The sequence below is a fragment of the Arvicanthis niloticus genome, chromosome 3 (genome assembly GCF_011762505.2).
Source record: "Arvicanthis niloticus isolate mArvNil1 chromosome 3, mArvNil1.pat.X, whole genome shotgun sequence".
Taxonomy (NCBI): Eukaryota; Metazoa; Chordata; class Mammalia; order Rodentia; family Muridae; genus Arvicanthis; species Arvicanthis niloticus.
In genome coordinates, this window is record NC_047660.1 from 64,140,890 (window position 1) to 64,164,057 (window position 23,168).

At 49.6% G+C, this 23,168-nt stretch overlaps 1 protein-coding gene and 2 long non-coding RNA genes across 3 annotated transcripts; 1 reads left to right on the forward strand and 2 right to left on the reverse strand.

The window, feature by feature from the left end:
* Positions 1–1,985: 1,985 nt before the first annotated feature.
* Positions 1,986–5,587, reverse strand: LOC143441590 (uncharacterized). Its single transcript, XR_013109152.1, has 4 exons — positions 5,443–5,587; positions 4,075–4,209; positions 3,075–3,203; positions 1,986–2,259 (listed from the first exon to the last, which is right to left on the reverse strand). It is a non-coding gene; the product is annotated as an uncharacterized LOC143441590 (long non-coding RNA).
* A 1,864-nt stretch (positions 5,588–7,451) lies between these two features.
* LOC143441720 (uncharacterized) lies at positions 7,452–15,058 on the reverse strand. Its single transcript, XR_013109359.1, has 2 exons — positions 14,920–15,058; positions 7,452–7,991 (listed from the first exon to the last, which is right to left on the reverse strand). It is a non-coding gene; the product is annotated as an uncharacterized LOC143441720 (long non-coding RNA).
* On the forward strand, positions 13,299–23,076 carry Jph4 (junctophilin 4). The gene is made up of 6 exons (XM_034499042.2): positions 13,299–13,959; positions 14,500–15,049; positions 15,767–16,538; positions 19,663–19,781; positions 20,070–20,602; positions 21,522–23,076. The coding sequence occupies exons 2-6, from the start codon at positions 14,671–14,673 to the stop codon at positions 21,603–21,605; spliced, it is 1,887 nt and encodes a 628-aa protein (XP_034354933.1). The 5' UTR covers positions 13,299–13,959; positions 14,500–14,670; the 3' UTR covers positions 21,606–23,076.
* Positions 23,077–23,168: the final 92 nt, after the last annotated feature.

Sequence of the window (23,168 nt, forward strand, 5' to 3'; positions counted from 1 at the left end):
TTCATTACTATAACTTACTGGTCTCGCTGTTATCACCTTTGCTTCACTTCAAAATTCAGCCAGCTCCATCAGTCGACTAGTTCTCCAGCGCAGGAACAAGGATGGCCACTTCCAATTCCTGCGGTGTCCTTCACTGTATCCCGCTTACTGAAGCCTCACACTGGGCGCCACTAATGTTGTGGCCTGCCCTCTCCACGCTTGGCGGCCCCACACTTTGGGAGCCACTAATGTTGGGGACCGCACTGCCCCACGCTTTAGGGCTACTATGTTGCTGTCCACACTGCCCCACACTTTGGGGCTAAGTGCTCTGGTCAAGAGAGAGAGTGGGGGTGGAGGGGCAAGAGACTCGAAGAATGGAGACAAGACAGGGTGTGTGGTCAAGTCTCCTTTACTGTCTCTTATTCACTCATATTACAAGGAAATCCTGGGTATTTATAAGCACAAGCAGGAGAACACAGGTGAAGACATTTTACCACGTGCACCATGCAGCTGGGGTCACTAAACAGCAAAACAAGCTATGTGGGATAAACAAGATGTCTGTCAGAGTGTGCTCAGCTGTTGTAGGCTGTTGAAAAACAAGTCTCTATCAGGGTATATGGCTCGAGATGGCTGCAAAGTTGATAGCTGCTTTCTAGCCGCTTTCTGCTTAAAGTCGGCTCCCAACAATAGACTACATGATGTATGAAAGAAGAGGGAGGGATGCCGGGAACTAAAGGATTAAGTGGGATGGGAGTACAGAAGGCAGGGAGTAGTGGGAGAGCACTTCTGGGAAGCCCCCTGGAAACCACTACTACTAAGCTCTTTTCCAAAGGCAGCTTAAGGGATAGCGTTCAAACTGAAGTAGCCTGTGTGGACACTGCAACTTCCAGAAGACAGGCGTTATTAAACAAAAATCACAGCGCAGGGCATGGGATGCCTCCTAGGGAGTGCCCATGTTGTCCAAAGCAATGCGAGCTATTGTCATTACTCTCGCTTCCACACGGCAACTACATGCTAAGCACCCATTGATGAAGACACCACATACTGGCTACAGGAAATAGAGAAATCAGTCAGACCAGGAAACTTCTTCCTGCTGGCTAACTTTTATAGTGCTGGAAAATGCTATGTAGGCTGCTGGTTAAAATAAAATAAAATAAAATAATTTTCAATAAAAAGGCCATCAGTGATCTTACCCAGTGCTGGTTCCTGCATGCTATAATATTGACCTTGCACACAAGGTGTCCTCACTGGTTACGGTTGTGGCACAACTGTTATGGGGTGACTACCTGGTTTCTGATTGGATTTGCGGTTTGATTCATAGGTGGGAATTTCGTGATCATATTGTTAAATATGTATATATGTATTGCTTCTACCCATAGACCTGGACTGCTGCTGTCAACCTTGATCGGAGAAGCTTCCCCCCCCTCCCAGTGGACAGCAATGCAGGTCTGAAAACTGTTCAAAGTGCTAAGAATAAGAGTCTGTAAGGACTTTATCCTAAATGGGACATCTTTCTCAATCACCCCCTCCCCGAGACTCAGGAAGCATTAAGGGGGAAGAAACAGAAAGAATACGGAGGAGACAAAAATTATAAGGTCTTGAGGCTGGGTAGGAGAGCCACCAGATGCTGTCTTCTGAACTCAACGTGGTTCTTGCCTGATGAGCACACAGAAGCTCTGGTTACTTGCACCAAGATCAATCCAGCCAAACTTCTGGGCTCCGTTCCTTACTGGGGGATGACTGGCAGTGGGTAACTGCTGGGGGTGGTAAAGAGTAGGAGGGTTGCTATTCCTTGAGCTTTGAGGATTTTCCATGGGTTGGTCTCCTATGCTCCTTGGATGGCCCCACATCTGTGCACATATGTGCAACCCTAATAGAGTTAGTGGGTTTTAGAAGAAGCTGATGAGGAAGAGAAGTGAAGGAGGAGGAAGGGAAAAGGGGGCATCAAGTTTGAAGGGGGATGTGTTGGTGGTTATGATGGTGGTTATGAGGGGATTTGACGGGAGAAAACAGTGGGTGTGATCATATGTCATTGTTTACATGTTTGAAATTCTCAAAGAATAAAAAATAATTAATAGCAGAGTTGCTAACAGTTTATTTGATTGGTTGGCTGAGATGTGAGTCAAAAGATGGCCTCAGCAGTGAAGAGGATCCATTACTCTTCCAGAAGATGTGAGTTCTATTACCAGCACCAGCATCAGGTCAAGAGGCTCACAACCTGTAGCTCCAGCTCCTGGGCGTCCACTGCCTCCAGCTTCCTCGGGCGCTTACATATGTATGCTATATACACACGTATACACATCATTTAAAATAAAGTAAATTAAGGGGCTGGATAAATGGCTCAACATTTAAGAGCACTGGCTGCTCTTGCAGAGGACATAAATTTGATTCTTGGTACCTGCATGGGGCTTGTGGCCACATGTAACTCCAGTTTCAGGGGATCCATAGCCTTCGTCTGGCCTCCACAGGCACTGTGTCTTAGGTTATACAGCTTCCTCAAAGACATGCTACAGTCTGGCTGACGCAAGCCTTCTCCCATGTACTGGGAGGAATGCCCTATAACTTGTGAGGGGACCTAGCGGCCTGTGAGGAACCTGTAGTTAAACTCAGGCCTAATACCAAAGTTGTGTCTATAGAGAAGGACACTAGAACATAAAGGTGATTGCTGACTAACAACCTACAAGGTCTTTCCTGCTTCCTGTGTGTGCTTTAGGTGCCCCAGGTCTCCTGTGTTGGTACCCACTTCCTTACAACCACATGATATTAGTATTTAGTTAGCATGAGTGCTGTCCCAAGAGAGGCTCAATCTGACCCAGATAGGCTTCCAGGGCCTAAGTTTTCTACTGTCAGAGGCATGTCCCTGACATCTGAGCCTCTTTGTCCAGCTCCTGCAAATATTTCTCTCCCTTCACATTCCTTGTATTGGAGCCCAGTTTAAGGAATGATTCTTCAGCTCCCCTCTCCCTACCTATGTAGGCAGCTAGCACCTAGATTCTGGTGGTCCAGAGGGGCCTGGGAAGGAGGCTGCCGCCTGTGGGCTCATGTGACAGCCTTTAAGTTTTTATCCATCACGATAGCATTTGCTTGGGTCATACCTTTCTGTGGTGAAGGACGGGATAGAAGCACATAGCCACAGGCAACATTGTATCCAGGCAACTCCGCAGCAGCAGCAGCAGCAGCAGCAGCAGCGGGACCATAGGCATCCACCAGGGAGAGTGCTAACTCTGCTTGGAAAGTGATCCAGAAACTGAGAAGATGTAACAAAACTGGAGTGCTCAAATGTAAGCTCATAGTGACAAAAGCCCAGGAGTCAAAATGCACTGAGGGCAAGGACCAGAGGGTTCCTGTGTCATCATCAAGGTGAACCCTGCCAGAAGTTCTTCTAAAGTAGTCTGCCAGAAGTTCTTCTAAAGTGGGGTCGGGGGGGGGGGGGAGAAATGGGGGTAGGGACTGGGCATGTGGCTCCATCCTCAGAATACTTAGGTACAACACATAAAACCATAGGTTCAATCACTCGCATCAAATATGATGGTAACAACTGAACTCCCAGCACTTGAGAGGTGAGGGCAGGAAGCTCAAAAGTTCTAAGTCACCCTTAGCTATAGATTGAATGTGAGGCCTGCTTGGGCTTCATGAAACCCTATCTCAAAATTGCTAACAATACGGCTGGAAAGCTGGCTCGATGATGGTTAAGAACACTGGCTGCTTTTCCAGAGGACCAAGTTTTGGTTCCCAGCACCCATAAGACAGCTCACAACTGTGACTCCAGTATCAGGGAATCCAATACCTTCTTCTGGGTACCACAGACAGATGGTGTACAGATATACATGCAGCAAAATACCCATACACATAAAACAGAAATAAAGGAAAATTTTGAATTGTAAAAGTACCAATAATGATAATTAACAAAGTAACCCAGGAGTCTCCCAGGGAGATAAGGTTCGTTTCACTGTTGCCAACTCTCAAACAATCCTGCCTGTCCACAGTCTGAGGTCACCACTGTCATCGATGTCTGAAAGCCAGAAATAGAAATGAAGTCACTTGGCTTCGAATGTGCTTAATCTAATGCAGAATTTATTAAAGATGAAACAGTACCTTTCACAGTGAGAGCCTCACACAGCACCGCACCGCTGCATGTGGAGCAAGGCCATGGCCTTCACACACTCACTGTTTGCTGCCTACTAGAAAGCAAGGCCACACAATCTCCTCTGCCTGGTCCTGAGGTGTTGTCTGAGGGAAATGGAATCACAGAACATTAGTTACCACGTTCTCTTTTTTCTGAAGTTTGCCAGCAAGGGGCAGTTGAAGAGAAACTCTTCCCCAAGATTAGGATGGAGATTTTAGATACCCCAGAGGGATAATAAATGTCCAAGGTCGCTCTGAACATAATCAGAATAGCTCTTGCCCAGCATAGGCAGGATATGGCCCAGAGAGAGAGCTGGCAAAACACCAGAGTGTACAGAAGGTCAGTAAAACAGAAATCTGGCAATGAGATGAAGGACTGAGCATCTGCATCTCAGTCATTACGTGGGCTAGAGCAGTGGCTCTCAACCTGTGGGTCGCAACCCTTTTACAGGGTGGCCTAAAATCAGATTTTTATATTATGATTTATAACCATAGAAAAATTACAGTTATGACATAGCAACAAAAATAATTTTATTTATAGCTGGGGTCACCACAATATGAAGAACTGCATTAAAGGCCCCGCAGCATTAGGAAGGTTGGGAACCACTGGGCTAGAGCACGAAGGTTGGAGCTAGAGACGTATTAGAGTGTCACACACTCTATTAGATTGTATTAGATCACAGCAAGGCCAGCAGTCTCATGATCTGGAAGCCACACCCACAAAGCACCACTGTGGTTTCTTCAGAGCTCCTGCTTAGGACCAGGGTAGCTCCCAGAATCCAGAGCTGAGGAGAAAATACAATGATGTCATTAGGAAGACATCTCTGACTGGGTGAGAGAGCATCTTGCCTGTCCAGCTGCTACAGCAAAGTACCAAGATTGGGTGATTACAAATAACCCACGTCTGTGTTGGTGACAAGAAAGCTCAGGGTAGAATTACAGCCAATAGATGAGCTGCCACCAAAGGCAAGGGTGCTGGGAAATCTCCATAGGGAAGTCCACAATAAGGCTGTGTGTGGTGGTGGTTTAACCACAGGCTTTAGTGACAAAGAAACTCCTCTGTGGACATGACTCAGCCCTTGGTCACTGGTCTAGCAGCCCAGCCTCGTAGGAACTTGTCAGAGATCATGAATCTTTAGCACCCACAGTACTGACATGAAGACACCAGGTACACCTTCTCCTAGCAGTAGGCATCTATGCCCTCTTAGAGACCCCTTCTCCCCCACGGAGCTGCCAGCTGTGTGAAGCAAGAGCTGCCAAATGTGAAGTCTTCTTGGATCTGAAGTGGAACAGTAGGGGATTCTGGCTTCCCAGTCCTTATTGAAGAGTAAAACTGACCTCAGCCTTCTCGCTTCCCACTTGCATCCGGCACCAATGCCTATGGCAAGCAATGGATGATGGGAAATTGGGTGGAAGGTTTATGTGCTTATGCAAAGATTTCCTCTTATAAGTGGGAGGACAGAGCTGACCTCGTTATGTGAATATTCTTACTCTTGTCCAAAGACAAATCCAGGCCAAGGGCAGCCTTGCACAGGACTTGGTGTGTAAACAGTGGGAACAGAGTCTGTGATTGCTGTTTCTGGAAAAAGGAATCACACATGGCAAAGGGAGAATAGGTCTCTATTGTCCCCTGGGACAGAAGGAAAGGTTTCCTTATCTAGAAATAAATTCTCCTGGGTTAGGGTGGTTTGGTTGCTTGCTTGCTTGTTAGTTTCCTTGCTTGCTTGATTTGATACAGGGTCTCCTGTAGCTCCCTGGCCTTCAACTCTTGTGTAGTAGAGGCTGGCCTTGACCTCCTGAGCCTCCTCCTCCACCTCCTAAGTGCTGAGGTCACAGGCATGTATCACCATGCCCCATGCCCCGTATTGCATTTATTCTTGGCATACCACTTCAAACAGTTGTTCTCATTTTTCTTAGAAGATGCCACCCCCCCACACCGGGTTTTCTATTTTCATCTGCAAGTCAACAAGATGGTAATCAGTCTTAACACCTGCTTCTTTTTCATTTAACAAGGAAATTCTGCGAGGAGCAGCAGTTGCTGCTGCAAAAGGTGAAATTCCCCCCTGGGAAAGCAGATAGGTGAACTGCAGGGCCATAGGAAACACCGGAAACCAGAATCCGAAGTTTGAAGTTCACTTCCTATATTTATACCTGCATAATTGAAGTTTCTAGGCTTTTTTTTAAACTTGTATTTTATTATTATTACATGTACGTGATGGGGGTGGGGTGCATATGTGGTAACATATATGTGGAAATCACAGGACATGTTTCTAACAGCAATTCGATTCTTCAATCTTTATATTGGTTCTGGGAACTCAAGCTGGCCTGGCAGGCTTACATGGTAAGCACCTTTCCTGGCTTAGTCATCTCACTGGTCCTGTATAATTGCGTTTTTAATACCAGTCCTCTCTGGCTGCCTCCTCCTTTCCTTCCAGCTGCTAAGCGAACTTGAGTAATGATTAAAATTCACTGAATCTTTCTCTTACCTGTACATGTACAAATACAAACAACTATTATGAAATAAGATTAAACCCTCCTATTGGAGTTTGGAGTGTTTGGAAATTTTGTCTTCATTTCTGATATGTTGAGCCTTAGACTTACCCTTCAGGCTCTCAAGGTCCCCAGAGCCTCTTTCTTCTACAGAGCAAACTTATATTACACTAACTAAGGCCATCTCCCAGCCATACTTGCCCAGGGTGAAAGACTTAGATGGAGTTACAGTGGAGCAAGATTTAAAGCACTATCCTGGCAGTAAGCGGTTTCATTGGTTGCTACCTCTGGCATTTTGCCCAGCACTCAAGACTTGAAGGCACAGGCTCTGAGACTATTAGCCTGGGATCAGCCTTTCCCATCCTCCCCTACCCACACCAGCCACTTAATTTGCCCTGGTACCCATATGGGTAAGTATCCAAATCTATCCCAGCCCCCATTGAATGTCCCTTACTTTCTGCATCACATCCCAGGGAAAATCCAGGCTCTTTCTTAGTTCCGCTGGATGGTTAGAAAAGTCCAGCCCCTTAGCCTGGCCCCCAAGAACACCATGTCCCAAACCCTTCTTCTCTTTGCAATCACCAAAGGAAATGAAGAGGCTTGGGAAGGAAGAAAGATATGAGAAAATCCTGGGCTGCCTGAGGCATGGATCTCATAAAAGCTATTGTTTTTTTTTTTCCCCAAAGAGGAAGGTTCTATGTATGCACCATTCATAGAAATTGAAAAGGTTCACAGTTTGTAGAAACCATCCTTAGCTTCCTCAGCTCAAGACTGTCAAGTTAAAATTTCTGCCTTACAGTGAGCTCAGTCCCACAGAAACATATACAGAGACAAAGCAAATTCAGTTCTCTTGGCAGTGTGGTTTCTGGCGGCCAATTAAACAGAGCCAGGTTTTATTAAAGATATTTTAATACAGATTTTAAGCATGAGGGTTAGAAAAGGAAAGATGAACACCAGAGCATGCATTCGAGCTTCTCAGAGCCCAGGTTATCTACCTCCCTTTTCATCAAGCTGATAAACACTGGTGCAACCAAACGGGGAAGGATACCTTTGCCAAGCATTCTGGAATCGTGATCTGGCAAGTAGAGGTTTAGCTGTGCCACTAGCCAGCAGTGGCCAGACAGAGGAAATGCAGTGTCTGGCTGCCAGCCATTCTTACCCTCTCCCAGCCTCAGGATCTCTAGCCCCATCCTGACCCCTGGTGGCTGCCCTTTAGATGACACAGGAGACTTCCAAGCTCTTCCCTGAGCTAGAAGCCATAGATAGCTACCTGATTCTAGAATAGCTGGAAAAATGGCCCTAACCCCAGCTGGGATTCCTAAGAAGTCCATGTTTCCTGTGGCCTCTTCAGGAGAGTCTGTTCTGCCGTAGCCATCAGATACCTTCTCTGTAGAAGCCTGGCAAAAAAAAAAAAAGGAGTGGAGATTTGCAAGCATGTAAATGAATGTACATGTTCACATAGGTGTTACAAAGAACGGCCAATAAAAGCCAGGGTGCAGTCAGAACAGCCCAGCATTCTCTTGCACAATTGTTAAGAGCACAAATTCACATAACCTTTCTAGAAGTGTTCCTGGCAAAACTAAACCAAAATCTAAAAAAAAAAAAAAAAAAAAAAAAACCTCTTAAAAAGGCATTTCTAATCCGGAATCCAGTAATTATACAGTTAAGAATTTGTCTTCAAGCTGTATCTCAGTGGTAGAGTGCTTGCCGGGCTTGCACATACTTTGGGTTTGGGTCTCCAGTTAGGAAGGACAAAACATTCTATTTCAAAGTGGGGCCTGATGGTTTATATACACGTACCTCATCGTTCAGGAAGCTGAGGCAGGAGGAACACTGTGAAGGCCAGCAGGAGCTGCAAAGATAGAAAGCTTGCTTCAAAATAACAAAACAATAGATTAGTGTGATGTATTGCAAAACTTGAAGTCAGAGAAGAGAAAATGAAATTAGGCAATAGTAATTGCTTGCTAGAGTAACTGTTGGTCCGGTTGGGTAAGGGGATACATGGAAGTTCTTTCATTCATTTTTGTCCCTGGTGTGTGTTTGAAAATTTTTTGTGACAGAGCCTGTAAGAAGACTCAGCAGGTAAACTATTCACCTCGCAAGACTAATGATTTACATATGAGCCCTAAATCTGCTGTGAAAAAACAAAACCAACTTCATAAAGTTGCCCTTTTACCTTTACATGAGCCCATGAAAAATGCATTCACAATAATAAATGCATTTAATTTTTAAAATTTTAATCGAAACATGTTTTAAACATCAGAAATGGAAAGACTTCTCCACAAACATTAGCTTTGGTTTTTTTCATGTTTGTTTTGGTGGTGGTGGGTTTTAGGGGATTTTGTTGTTTCTAGTTTGTTTTTCTATGTAGTCCTGGCTGTTCTGGAACTTACCAGGCATGCGCCACCACCACCCGGCAAAGAGTTTCCATGTAGACCAGGCTGTGCTTGAACTCACAGAGATTCACCTGCCTCTGCCTCCAGAACAATGGGATTGAAGATGTGTGACCCCCCCCAGCTCATGTTTGTATATTTCTGCTATTAAAAATTAATATGGAGCCAGATATGGTGGTGCAGAACTTTGATCCCAGCACTCAGAAGGCAGAGACAGGCAGATCTCTATGAATTTGAGGCCAGCCTGGTCTATATAGTCAGTTCCAGGATAGCTGGGGCTACATAGTGAGTTCCAGGCCAGCCAGAGGTTACATAATGAACCTTGAAAGACCACAAAAAGAAAGAGAGAGAGAGAGAGAGAGAGAGAGAGAGAGAGAGAGAGAGAGAGAAAAGAAATGAGCAAATAGAATAAAATGCTGTGCTGGGCTAGCTCAGCAAGCTTTAGTGCACCCAGACAATTAAAGATTGTGCAGCCATTCAAGATTCAATAACATTTCAGTGATAGGAAAAAATGTTTATTCTATAAAGCCAAGAAAACAAATATGGTACAGGCTTAAGTACGAGTTAAGTATAACTTAGCATATTGTTAAATAAAAGCTATAAAGAAGATATTATATGAAAATTCACTAAAGGGGGCTGGAAAGACAGCTCAGCAGTTAAGGGCACTGGCTGCTCTTCCACAAGATCTGGGTTCAATTCCCAGCACCCAGCCATAACTCCGTTTTTTTTGTTTTGTTTTGTTTTTTGAGACAGGGTTTCTCTGTGTAGCCCTGGCTGTCATGGAACCCACTCTATAGACCAGGCTGGCCTCAAAGTCAGAAATCCACCTGCCTCTGCTTCCCAAGTGCTGGGATTAAAGGCATGCGTCACCACCGCCCGGAAAAGAGTTATTTATTTTTATATATGTGAGTATACTGTTGCTGTCTTCAGACACACCAGAAGAGAGCATCCAATCCCATTACAGATGGTTGTGAGCCACCATGTGGTTGCTAGGAATTGAACTCAGGACCTCTGGAAGAGCAGCCAGTGCTCCCAACCACTGAGTCATCTCTCCAGCCATAACTCCAGTTCCAAGGCATTCAGTGCTCTCTTCTGGCCTTCTTGGCCACTGCATGCACCTGGTGCATAGATTCTATTCAGCACTCACACATATAAAATAAAAATAAATGGAATTGCAAAAGAAAATGCAGTAAGGTGTTTGTTACACAGAGACTATAGGAATTCTTATTTTCTTCTTGATATTGTGCCTGACTTTCATAAGTCTACAACAGCTGTCTTACTTTCCCCAAATGCATTTGTTAAAGCATGGATAACTTTGTCGACTTGACAGGATTTAGAATCTCCATGGAAACACCCCTCTGGATGTGTCTATGAGGCTTTTTCCAGAAACATGGTGTAACTGAAGAGGGAAGACCCACTCTGAATGTGGGTGGTGACACCGCCACAGGCTTGCATCTTAGAGTGACTATACAGGAGAAAGTGACCTTAGCACTTCCATTTCCTCTGCTCCCACGCTAATCCCAGAGAGCGGTTATCATTCTCCTGGTGCTCCTGCTGTCATGCCTTCCCCACTGTGGTGGATTTGACCCTCAGGCTGTGAGGCAAAGGAGACCCTTCTTCCACTAAGTTCCTTGTGTCCGTTACTTTATCTTAGCAATGAGAAGCAGCACACACACTACCTTGGGAATCTGACATACATGAAGTTCTAAGGGCTGTTACATATCAGCCTGTTAAATAACTTCTAGATCCAGATTATAAAACTGAAATGATACCAAGTTAGTTTTCTAGCCACTATTTGCTGGGCATTTAAAATGCACTGGGAGAGCACTATACTAAATGGTTTTATCTCCACATATTATCATATGTACTGATCATATAGTCACTTCAGCCCTGGCTAAGCTGTAATATTCCCATTTTAGAGACAGCCCAGCTACAGCTCAGAAACATCAGGTAATGTGCTCAGCTTTGTCTGTTTAGAAAGGCCAGTTTTGGCTCCCAGCCTAGACTGCTCAGTTACAGTTGGTGTGGGGACTGGATGAGCTAATGCAGATGGAGTGCCAAACACAGAACCTGGCTCCAGCTAACACCAGCTCCTGTCTCCATGACACTTTTACATTTGTAAACTGTGACAAAACAAACCAGTCTCAAAAGAATAAATAAATAAATAAATAAATAAATAAAAAACAAGTGTCCCTATTCTGAAAGAGATGACTGTAGCAACCATTAGGGACAGGCCAAAAGGTTAGCTCCCTCAGAGAAATGGGGGGAGGAGCACAGCTGGGACTGTGTGTCCCATACATTACAAGATTTTCTCAGGACTTCACCAGTAAAGATGTAGGTGTTCAATGAGAAATGAATGAATGAATGAATGAATGAACCAACTATCATGTGTCAAGTGGACCCCAAATGGACTCTGGGATTTTTGGTGGTGGTGGTTGGTTTTGGAGCTGGGGATTGAACTCAGGGCCTTGCACATCCTAGGCACAGCTCTACCACTAAGCTACACCTTCCCAGTACCTGATGGCTACCCTGCTTTGTTCTCAAATGTGCTTTAAATATGTGGTTCCCTGCTGAAGCGGAGTGAGGTATGATGGTGGCCTATAATCCCAGCTCTCTGGAGGATGAAGGAGAAGCCTCAGGAACATAATGAGACCCTGTTTCAAAAAAAAAAAAAAAAAAAAAAAAAAAAAAAAAAAAAAAAGAGTTGTCTCTGCCCTGGAGAAACTTCTAGAAAAACATAATGTGAGTTAGAGATATAGCTCAGCAGCTTCCCTGCCACACAAGCTACAACCTGAGTTCAGTCCACAGATCCTAGGAAAAAAGCCAGATGCAGGGGCCCATATCTCAGCCTAGCACTCATAAGGGAAGATGGGAAGTAGAGGCAGGAGAGTGCAATAGAGGATCTGGTCAACTAGCCTGGAGTACATTACACAGCAGAGATAAGAGCTGTCTCAACTACACAGAAGACAATGACTTCTGAAGAAATTGTCCTCTGATCTCTCTCTATCACACACACACACACACACACACACACACACACACACACACACACACGCCACTATATATCTTCATACTCTTTATTTTACCAAAGTGCCCAACCCAACATAACCCTGACTTTAGGGGATGCTCCCAAGCACAGACATTTGGGAGGAATCGAAGGGCTCAAAAGACACCAAGCGACCAGCTATCGAAGGGCTCAAAAGACACCAAGCGACCAGCTAGAGACCAGTGATAGGGCACATGCTTTATCCAAGGCCCAGACTTCAATTCCCAACACCAAGAAAAATAAAAATCTGAAGTCCAGTGTTCCACTTCTAGCTCCGCCAACTCCGCTATGTGCCCCTGGTGAGTGACTTCCCCCTCCCGGCTTTGGTTCTCTTTAAATCTGGTATGGGGTTGAACAGTGGGCATTGGGGACTAGGTCCTACCAGAAGAGAAAGGTAATTGAGCACACTGTTGCCCCCTTCCCTTAAATGCTTAGGGGCAGGCCTGAGGACGCTGAGAAGGGAGGGAACGCAGTATGCTGATAACTGTGTGGTCTACTTGTGCTGTCCATCTAGTGAGTGGACCGGGAAAGCGGGTGATGGGTTTAAGGAGCCACAGCGAAAGCCTGCTCAAGCAAACTTGTGTATTTGCTTCTATGTTTCAAAGAAGACTCCAGAGCCCTAAGATACTGGTGGCCTCCTCAACTTGACCCCCCCCCCCTTATGAACAATCCCTTGGGAGGGCCCATCATAGACAGCAGAATAATGCATTAGCTTAGTGGGGCTGCCAGGCAGGGCCCCAGTTCAAGCTTCCTCTAAAACTGTGAGAGGGTGGGTGCTGTCTAGTGGAGGAGTTTGAGCTGAATGGGCAGAGGTATCCAAGCTCAAATGCTTCTTGGCTTTGGGCCAAGCAGCTGGCAGGTTCATCCCTCTCCCCAGGGTCCCCATAAACACCACTTCCGGACCTCATGTCTCAATGTGGGCTCTTCCTGCCTGGATTTCTATTCTCATGCCTGCCCTTTCTCTGCAGAGCCTTCTCCCTCTCGTTGCAACCCTTATTTCGCTCTCTTCAGCTCCCTATCTGTTTCTGTTCCCCTCCTTTCATCCTCCCTTGGCTTCTCTCCCTGGCCATCTCTCTTGAGCCCTGGAATGGGTATCCCTCGCCATCTCCCATGCCGGGAGTATCTCCCCTGGCTTAGCTCTCACCCCTGCACCTCATTCTTTGTATTCCTCTAGCACTCCCGGTCTCCCCAGCATCTCTCCTCCCCCGCCTGGCTCTGGCCTCCCCCTGCCTCCCCATCTTAAGACTCCTCCCCCTAGCTCCTCTCCCCTCCCCTCCCTCCGCCTCACTCCACTCCCTGCCTGCACGCCAGGGTTTCTTTCCACCGTGGGGGTCTCTGAGCCTCCCATTCTCCTCTCCGCCTGCCTTCTCCCTCACCTCAGGGGTAGCGAGCCCCCATTTTTTCTGCCTGAGCATCCTCTCACCACCCCCCACTGCCACTGACTCTCTCCCCACCCTCTCCTCTTTGCTCCTCTCTGCCCCTTTAAATCTGCCTGGCCCAGCCTCCCCCTTGATGCTGGGTTTGGAGCAAACATTGATTTGTGCTGGGATGGAATTGGAATTTTGATTTTTTTTCCCCTTTCCCAACCATAAGAAGAAAAAAAATAAAAAACACCCCCTCTTGATAGCCCCCTCCTCTTTCCCATCCAGCTCCCAGCTCCTCTTTGCTGTCTCCTTTCAAGGCAGATTTTTTCCCCCCTACACTTATTCTCATCCCCTCCACCCTGCCACTACCTCACCCCCCACACTAGCCTGCACCTTCAGCCGAGAAGAGGGGACTCTCCCATAGCTCCCCCACCTTCCTTCTCTGGGTTGTAGCCATCTCTCCGGAAAGGAAGGGGGCTTGGCTTGTCCGGGTGAGGTGTGAGTGGAGGGACCCTGCCATGGAAACTGCGCCCGGGAGGCAGCCTGAGCCCCAGCTCACATGGTGAGTAACCTGTCCCCTCCCTTTCGCCAGTCTGCCCATCCCTACCTTCATCCCCCACCCCACCCCCAACATCCCCATTCTACCATCGGCCCACCTGGGGCCGTTTTTCCAGCTACGTTTTTACCCCCTGCCTCCCCCGCACCCGGGTTTGCTAACGAAGCCAAAGAATCAAGGCAGAGGGGTCCAAATCGCCAGGAAAGCAGGTGTCGGAAGACCCTGCCCTGGCCCCTCCCAGGTCCCCCACCTCCAGCTGCCATCCACACTCCACACTCTGGGGTTCTAGGTTGGAGAAGTAGGACTCGGGATCAAGGCTGGGACCCCAAGTCCCGGGAGGCGCCCTCTACAAGTTGGGAGGGATGGGAAAGCCCCCTTGCCCTCACCGCTTGGGAGCTGCTGAAAGATGCTGCCTAGGGGGGATGGGAGGAGGGCTGGAGGGCGGTGCTGATGCCCTAAAGCTACCCGCAGGGGAGCGGCTGGCAAAGAAGGGGACCTCGCTTTCCACTTGCCTCGCTCTCCACTTGCACCCCTCTTTCTCCGCAGCCACTCAGGATGAGGGTCCGGCCCTGCCTGCCCGCTCTGGGGCCCCTCCGCCCAGCCCCGGTCTAACTGCCCCCGCCCCCAGGCCTCGCCCGGACCCCAGGCCCCCAGCCGGCTCTCCAGCCCCAGGATGCGCTGAGCTGCCGGGGGGCTGAGGCCGCGCCAACTACATGCATGTCCCCCGGGGGCAAGTTCGACTTTGACGACGGGGGCTGCTACGTGGGGGGCTGGGAGGCGGGGCGGGCACATGGCTACGGCGTGTGCACCGGGCCCGGCGCCCAGGGAGAGTACAGCGGCTGCTGGGCTCACGGCTTCGAGTCGCTGGGTGTCTTCACGGGGCCCGGCGGACACAATTACCAGGGCCACTGGCAGCAGGGCAAGCGCGAAGGGCTGGGCGTGGAGCGCAAGAGCCGCTGGACCTACCGCGGCGAGTGGCTGGGCGGGCTGAAGGGGCGCAGCGGCGTGTGGGAGAGCGTGTCCGGCCTGCGCTACGCCGGGCTCTGGAAGGACGGCTTCCAGGACGGCTACGGCACGGAGACCTACTCCGATGGAGGTGCGGGGCCCGGCCCACTACTGTCTGCCCGTCCGCGTGCGCCTCCCGCCGGCCTGGGGCGCGTGTGCTTCCCCAGCCTTCCACCTTCCACGCCCTGCTATTCCCATCCTCCATCCTCCTTCCCCAGCCATATGCGTGCGGTGCGCCAGCCTTCTGTTTCCAGTATTCCCGTCCGTCCCTCACACCATCCCCCAGCTCAGGACCCCAGCCTCCATCTCCCTGCCTCTCCCATCACCACCATACTCATAACAAACTCATATGGCAGTTTTCCTACCTGCTTCTCCCTCATTCCAACCTGCCTGCCCCTCCCACCTGCCTTTTCCACCTGCCTGACCCCTCTCAACTAAACCTATAATCTTCAAGTCAGCTTGTAGCCTGCAGTCCTGTTTGCCTGTCACGTGCCTTTTTTACACACTGCCACCTGTCAGCTTGCGCATCACAGCCTCTGAGCCACCTGTCCTTCATATACTCCAGCCTGCCCGTTTCTCTGCCTTTCCCCAGTCCACTGACATTGCCAAAACCCACGTATTTTTATGCTACTCCACCTGTCTTCAATCTGCAATTCCACACCTTCCAACCAAGCCTGGCCTGTTCCTTCCCAGACCTTCACACTCACTGCTTCTGTCACTTGAGCTTCCAAGGGCTTTGGGAATACGAATTAGTGGGTTCGGGCGCCCACTGAAACGTTCTGACTCTTTCACTCCTATACACCCACAGGCACTTACCAAGGCCAGTGGCAAGCCGGAAAACGCCACGGCTACGGGGTGCGCCAGAGTGTACCCTACCACCAGGCGGCGCTTCTGCGCTCACCCCGCCGCACCTCCCTGGACTCCGGCCACAGCGACCCCCCGACGCCGCCTCCACCCCTACCCCTACCAGGAGATGAAGGAGGCAGCCCAGCCTCCGGCTCCCGAGGCGGCTTCGTGCTGGCGGGGCCAGGGGACGCCGATGGGGCGTCTTCCCGTAAGCGCACCCTAGCAGCAGGTGGATTCTTCCGCCGTTCACTGCTGCTCAGTGGGCTCCGGGCTGGTGGGCGCCGCAGCTCCCTGGGCAGCAAGAGGGGATCTCTACGCAGCGAGGTGAGCAGCGAAGTGGGCAGTACAGGACCCCCGGGCTCCGAGGCCAGCGGGCCCCCTATCCCAGCGCCACCTGCCCTCATCGAGGGCTCAGCCACTGAGGTGTACGCTGGTGAGTGGCGTGCGGACCGGCGCAGTGGCTACGGAGTGAGCCAGAGATCCAACGGGCTGCGCTATGAAGGCGAGTGGCTGGGCAACCGACGACACGGATACGGGCGCACCACCCGGCCCGACGGCTCTCGTGAGGAGGGCAAGTACAAGCGCAACCGGCTGGTGCACGGGGGACGTGTCCGCAGCCTCCTGCCACTGGCCCTTAGACGGGGCAAAGTCAAGGAGAAAGTGGATAGGGCTGTCGAAGGTGCCCGTCGAGCTGTGAGTGCTGCCCGCCAGCGCCAGGAAATTGCTGCTGCCAGGTGGGCATCTGGTGCACAGATCCAACTTGGGTTGAGAGGAGAGGTTCCTCTGGGTCCTAGACTTAAGAGAGAACCAAGACCCAAGCTCCACAGCCTGTTGGAGAAACATGAGCAGGCCTATGTCCAGGCAGTTGTAGCCTTAGGATTTGGGGTGTGTAGAACCGAGGCTATAGGTGCATGTGGGTGTAACTGTGGGTTACTGAGTGTTGGGGTAGGGGGGAGTAAGACTATCCCGCAGTCTATCGTGTGGATATGTGCGTCTATAGAATTCATGGTTTGTGCCTGGTACAGTGAATGCTGAATCCATGGTGCGGGGCTGGTACAGTGAACGCTGCTTTATACAGGTCCTGAAACCTCAGGGTTGCCTGGTCTTCTCGTTCAGCTCATCCAGCCTTCAAGCTTCAGGCTGGGAGCATCCATCCTGGACAAAATGCTATAGACTTGTCCTCATTACTTTCCAGCTTGACTTTATTTCAGCCTTGGCTGAAATCTATTTCTAGTTTTTGAGGAGGTCTAGTTTTTACAGCTGAAAGCTATTCTCTACCAACTTTGCCTGTTCTGGCTCCGTTTACTCAGATGTAAAGGGAGGAGGCTTGCCTCTAAAGAAGATTTGTCTTTTAATAAATTACAGTTCCATGCATCAGAGTCTTGTTAGCTAAAGCAGGGAAGTCCAAAAGGAATATAACGTAAGCCAGGCGTGGTGGCCCATGCCTTTAATCCCAGCATTTAGGAAGCAAACAGATCTCTTGAGTTCTAGGCCAACCTTGTCTTTAGGTCTAGTTTCAGGACAGTCAGGGCTACACAAAGAAACCCCATATCAAGAAAAAAAGTTTTAAAGAAACAAGCAAAATGAATTTTAATAATACATTTTTATTTAAGCCGTATTTCCAAAATTTTATCCTTTTAACCAGCAATGTAATTTACATGCCTTCTGAATTCTTTAAGATGTTGCATGTAGTTTTTTCACTTACAATATATCATTTCTGGTTGAGAGTGCCCACATTTCAAGTGCCTAATAGTTCTATGAATGAGATAGCACAGATCTAAAAATAACCAAAATTCATTTGGAATGAGAGTCAAAGACCCTTGCTTTATGGCGTTCACACACATTTGACTTTTTATGTATTGTGTTCTTTAATGAGGTAATGAGGGTTGAGGGTACTTTAGAGGGCATCAGGATAGGCCCAGATATGAATCAAAGAACTCACATAATGGACAAGTTGTTGTATACGTGCACATGTGTGAATATGGTTAAGTATGACCATGTCAAATCCTGAGTAGATGACTAGGCCAGAGAACGTGCATCTGTACTTGTATCTGGCTGTATGGATCCTAGAATCTAGGCCTTAAGCCAGGGCATCATGGAATGTTTTGGGCTAGATAGGGTGGAGACATGTGCAAGAAAAAACTGATCTCACTAACTAGAAGATCAGGCAGTGGGAAGAGGAGGCTGGCTGGTCTCCCCAGCAACAGGCCTGGCAGCCCTGATTGGCTGCTGGCTGCCATGGAAACCACAGAGCCTCAGCAGCAGGTGCATTCACCAGGTAGCTTGAGTCAGCCTGATGCTTGAGCACAGATTAAGTCTACTGCTTAAACTTAATAAGCCACACCCTCCTTGGCCATCCACAGAACTCAGTGCAACCCAAGAGTGAAGCTCAGATCTGTTAAGAACTCAGCTCAGTTACAGGTCAGGGTTAGTCATAAACGTTATAAAAACCCTGAATACAACAGGGTTATCTGATGTCCCTCCAAGTAATCTCTAAAGCAGTTAACCAACCAGCTATGAAGGAAAGGCTGACCACACGCCCAAGGCACACAATAGGTAGTTCACCAAAAATTATAGTGGATCTCATCCACCACCACTGCTTTCTTAAATGGAGAAAAAATGGTCTATACCCAAAAGGAGTCATGAGTCTTAATCCAGACAGACCACAGCAAATGCATCTGATCATTTCTGCTCCTTTGTGCCTGACTTCAGTCTGGGTTATAAAAGCAGTTGGATGATTCTAAACCACCTAATAGCAGAGGGTGAAACGGAAGAGAGGACTGAGGAAGCACCTGAAAAAGGGAGCTGAGGAATGGCAATGGAGCAAGGATTGTGCATCCTTTAAAGTGAGCTGAGCATGAGGGGCAGGCTAGGGAAACAAGCACAGAAGGCAAGCTGAGGCTCTACACCAGGGTGACACGTGAGAAGTTACATGTATACTGGGTGTCAGGGCGTACACTAGTAGGGAAGAGATTCATATGGAGAAAGACAGAGAGAACGAGAGAGAGAGAGAGCCTCTCTTATTCCAGCTCTAAGCTGTGCATAGATAGGCTCCTGCCTTTAGTCCAAAGACTTGGGAAATAGAGGCAAAAAAGGAGCCATGGCTACATTGTGAGCTTGAAGCTGATCTGGTCTACGAGAGTTCGAGAAAGAGGGACTTATAGATCTCAGAGATGCACTGGAGTTGGGGGAGGCAGTGACAGGAACAGGGGAGAAGAATGTGATACCAGAAGCCAAACAAAAGCAAGATGAAAACTTTTCCTGCCAGGAAATCTAGACTGGTCTAAATGGAATGAAATAAAGAGGGCTTGCAGTGGAGAGTGGATGACACAGAGGAAGGTTGAAAAAGATGGGGGGGGGGGTGTTAGAGCATGATAAGGTACTGGACAGTGCCTTACATCCTCACCCCCCCAGAAAGGCATTTGACATTCCCCAGCGGGCAGGAGGGGTTGGTAGGAATCAGAGGTGCTAAGGCGGCAACAGGGCTGCCAGGGAGTTGCTGAGAAAGCAACAGCTCGGCTCAGAAAACAGAAGCAGGGCAGCAATGGAACACAGTGTTGGGAGGGGAGCTGGCCCTGCCACTGGAAGAAGTGTTACTACAGGACATAAGGGTAGAACAGTGTGAGAGCAAAGGGGGAGTGTGGTGACAGTATACAGCCCTGGACTAAGTGAAGAACCCAGCGCTGGCCCGCTGAAGGATAGCAGCTGGCTTTGTGCAGAGGGATGAGGACTCCAGAGGTAGCTCAAACTAGTCAAATGTGATGTAGTGGGGAATGGGGTAAGGGGCTGGCACATCAGAGCATGAATAAATTAACGTGGGGGAAGGTCAGCCAAGTCCCTGTTCCTGGGACCCAACAGGGCAGCAGACGCCCTCCTAAAAGCAGTGGCAGCCACCAGCGTCGCAGAGAAGGCTGTGGAGGCAGCGCGGATGGCCAAGCTGATAGCCCAGGATCTACAACCCATGTTAGAGGCCCCAGGTGAGCTGTGGGCATCCTGTGGGAGGGGAGAGTTCCCTAGGGAGCTGGAGAGGCTAATGGAGTGGGGTTGGGAGCATGGAGATCTGGAGGGTGGGAAAAAATAAGGGGGTAGAGGGTGTCTTGGAGGTTGAACCAAGGATGTGCGAGGCAGGGTAATGGAAGGTTTGAGGTCTGGTGATGGTCCAGGCTATGAGCCTGGAGGTAACCAGAACCCTGGACAGTGCTAATCATAGAGCTGCAGCCTCTCTGGCTCCTGGCCCCCACTGATTCCTAGCTGTTCCTGCCCAGGCCGCAGACCCAGACAGGATTCAGGAGGTTCTGACACAGAGCCTCTGGATGAGGACAGCCCTGGGGTATACGAGAATGGACTGACCCCCTCAGAGGGCTCTCCGGAACTGCCCAGCAGCCCTGCCTCCTCTCACCAACCTTGGCGAGCCCCTGCCTGCCGGAGCCCACTGCCTCCTGGAGGGAACTGGGGGCCCTTCTCCAGCCCTAAAGCTTGGCCCGAGGAATGGGGGGGTCCTGGTGAGCAGGCAGAGGAACTAGCTGGCTATGAGGCTGAGGATGAGGCTGGGATGCAGGGTCCAGGACCAAGAGATGGTTCCCCACTTCTTGGAGGCTGCAGTGACAGTTCAGGAAGTCTTCGAGAGGAGGAAGGGGAAGACGAAGAGTCCTTGCCCCAGCTGAGGGCTCCAGGAGGCTCAGAGTCTGAGCCTGTCACCACACCAGTTTTGAGGGGCCTGTCTTCAAGGGGTCCTGATGCTGGCTGCCTGACAGAAGAGTTTGAGGAGCCTGCTGCCACCGAGAGGCCTGCCCAGCCGGTGAGCCATCCACCCTACCCCCACTTTGTGCCCCCCTTCTTTTCAGTGCCCTACCTCCCATCCCTCCAGACTTCAGTATAATCCCCTGAGGGGCTTCAATTTCCACCCAGCTTCCTCTCTGCCTGGCCAGTCTTGGACCATATCCCACTTTATAAAAAAGATAACTTTCCAGCTCAGATGAACCTTGGGAGTCCAGCCCTCCCAGAGGACAGCTAGGAAATGGACCTCAAGCACTTAAGTAACCTGGCCCTAGTTACAAACTAATAATTAATGGTAGAATCAGAGCACGTTTTCCTGTTCTCCTTCCATATCATTTCCAGCCCCAGTTTCCTGCTCCACCCCCACCCCCACCTCCATACTTTCTCTCTTTGGTGCCCAGAAATAGGAAAAAATTGTTCCTCCCAACCCTCACCCTCCCTCCCTCTCCTGGGAAGCGGGGGGGGGGGGGGTGTGCAGACAGAAAATCAAGAGAGGTGGAGAGTTTTTCCAGAACCCTCTGCTCTGATTGGATTCCAGGCCTTCTCCCATCTCCTAGCAACCACATCCTCCCTCACCCCTTCCTCCCTCTGCCTTACTGCAGTACTGGCTGCTGCTGCCAATGTCTGCTAAGGCCAGGCACCTTCTGCCTTGCCCACATGATATGCTGAGGGATAGGGAGAGCGGCGGCGGTGGTGGTGGTGGTGGTGGTGGTGGTGGTGGTGGTGGGTGGAGGCGGTGCCTGCTATCTTCAGAGTGTGAGGGCAGGGCCCTGCATGGAAGTGAGGTCCTTCACAGTCTGAAATGAGGGTGTGTTCCTCTGCTTTTACCTGGGTGGGGAGATTCCTGGGACCCTTCAGCTTTGCTGATAAAGCCAGAGCAGGAAGGTGGGACCCACACTTGCCTGCCAGGACTGAATCTACTTTACCCTCTGCCTCTTTAGGGAGCTGCCAACCCCCTGGTGGTGGGAGCTGTGGCCTTGCTGGACCTCAGCCTGGCGTTCCTGTTCTCCCAGCTCCTCACCTGAGGCAACATCCTGGCTTCCTCCGGGCTGTGGTTGCCTGCCTCTGCACCCACTCTGACCTTTGACCTGCCTTCTCTTCTCTCCTCCACCCACTTGTGTTTTCCCTCTTTCCTTTCTCCTGGCCCCTTTCTTTTTGTCTCTTGCTTCTTCCTTCCCTCTATTCTTTGAGATGGTCTCATTTATTCTGGACCTGTCTCTGGTCTTCCTGGTTTTCTTTCCCACCCAGACCCTTTCTCTCTCTAGATTGTTTACATATGAAGGGCTGTTCTCTCTCAGAGTTGCTCTCTCCTCTGAGATACACAAATCTAAGTCAGACCATTGCCCCCCCCCCCACGTCCTCCCCAGCCTTTTCTTTGAATCAAAACTTCACCAAGGGTGGGGGTTTGGTGTCCTGAGGAATCTCCTGGAATCTGAGTGGAGGGGAGAAAGAGAATGCATAAGAAGTGACTGACTGGCCAGACAAGGCGCCGACTGAGCCACTTGGGGCTCACTGGCCCCAGTGGGAAGCTGCAGGAAGAGTACCCTCCACTCTTACCTCCCAGAACCTACCTAAGTTCTTGCCTAATTTGATCCTTCCCTGAGGGAGAAAGGTGGAGTGAACAACAGGAAACTCCCCGTGCTCCCTCTCCTGTCCTCCTCAGCCAGTCCCTGTCCCAACCTCCAAGGATGGCACGCCAAGCCAAGAGCAACGTGAAAAGCATTGAAAACCATCTGGTGCACCAAGCCCACCCCTCTTCAGACTCTGCCACTCACCTCTCTGTCCTTCTCCACCCCCTGAAAATTTCTTTGGTTGGTCTGGACTCACTTGTGGCCTTTGATTAAATTCCTAAGGGGCCTGAAGAAGACATTTCTGCAGAGGGTTAGAGGCACTGCAGCAAGCGAGGACCCCACTCCTCAGCTCTGGCAGTTGTGGGGAGCACACATAAGAAGAGAACCGAGGGGCAGAAGATGCCTCCACAAGTCTAGTTTGCAGCCCCTCACATAGAACCCTGTGAGATGGGAAACTAAAGGGAATCGCTGTCTCCCACACTTCCAGGCAGGGCAGAGATGGGTGTCAACCCCAGATGAGAGGTGGGTGAAGAGCTTGTTTGAGATATAGCTGATCCCCGTTACTAGCTTTTCCACTGGGGACAGAAAGCTCTACAAGAGGGAACGGGAGAACCCCAGGGGAACTTTCCTTCCCTGCATGAGGCAGAGGCAAGCTGCCTGCCAATCCCCTTCCTCAAGGAATGGCCTTGCCCAGGAATGCCCACCACACACTCTTCTTATTTTTCTAGTCAACCTCTGTTTACTCCCTGGCCTGCCTTCCTCCTTCCTTCCTTCCTTCCTTCTCAGTCTTTACTTCTGGTTTCTATTTCATGGAATTTGGGATTGAAGTTATACAACAGTGCCGCCAACATCAAGTCTTGCAGGAAAAAAAAAAATAACAAAGAAATTTAACAAAAAAAGTATATTAATAAAAAAGTTCCAAAAAGGGGGGGACTGTCATCTCCTTTGGGGTGCGATAGATTCTGACTCAAGCTCTCTGAGTGTCACCTGGTGGGGTGAATGAAAAATGAGGCCCCC

Excerpts from the sequence above, each read along its gene's own strand:
- Jph4 (XM_034499042.2), top strand. The coding sequence starts at position 14,671 with ATGTCCCCCGGGGGCAAGTTCGACTTTGACGACGGGGGCTGCTACGTG. Across the intron at positions 15,050-15,766 it reads GGAGACCTACTCCGATGGAG|GCACTTACCAAGGCCAGTGG; the intron begins GTGCGGGGCCCG and ends ATACACCCACAG. Across the intron at positions 20,603-21,521 it reads CCGAGAGGCCTGCCCAGCCG|GGAGCTGCCAACCCCCTGGT; the intron begins GTGAGCCATCCA and ends CTGCCTCTTTAG.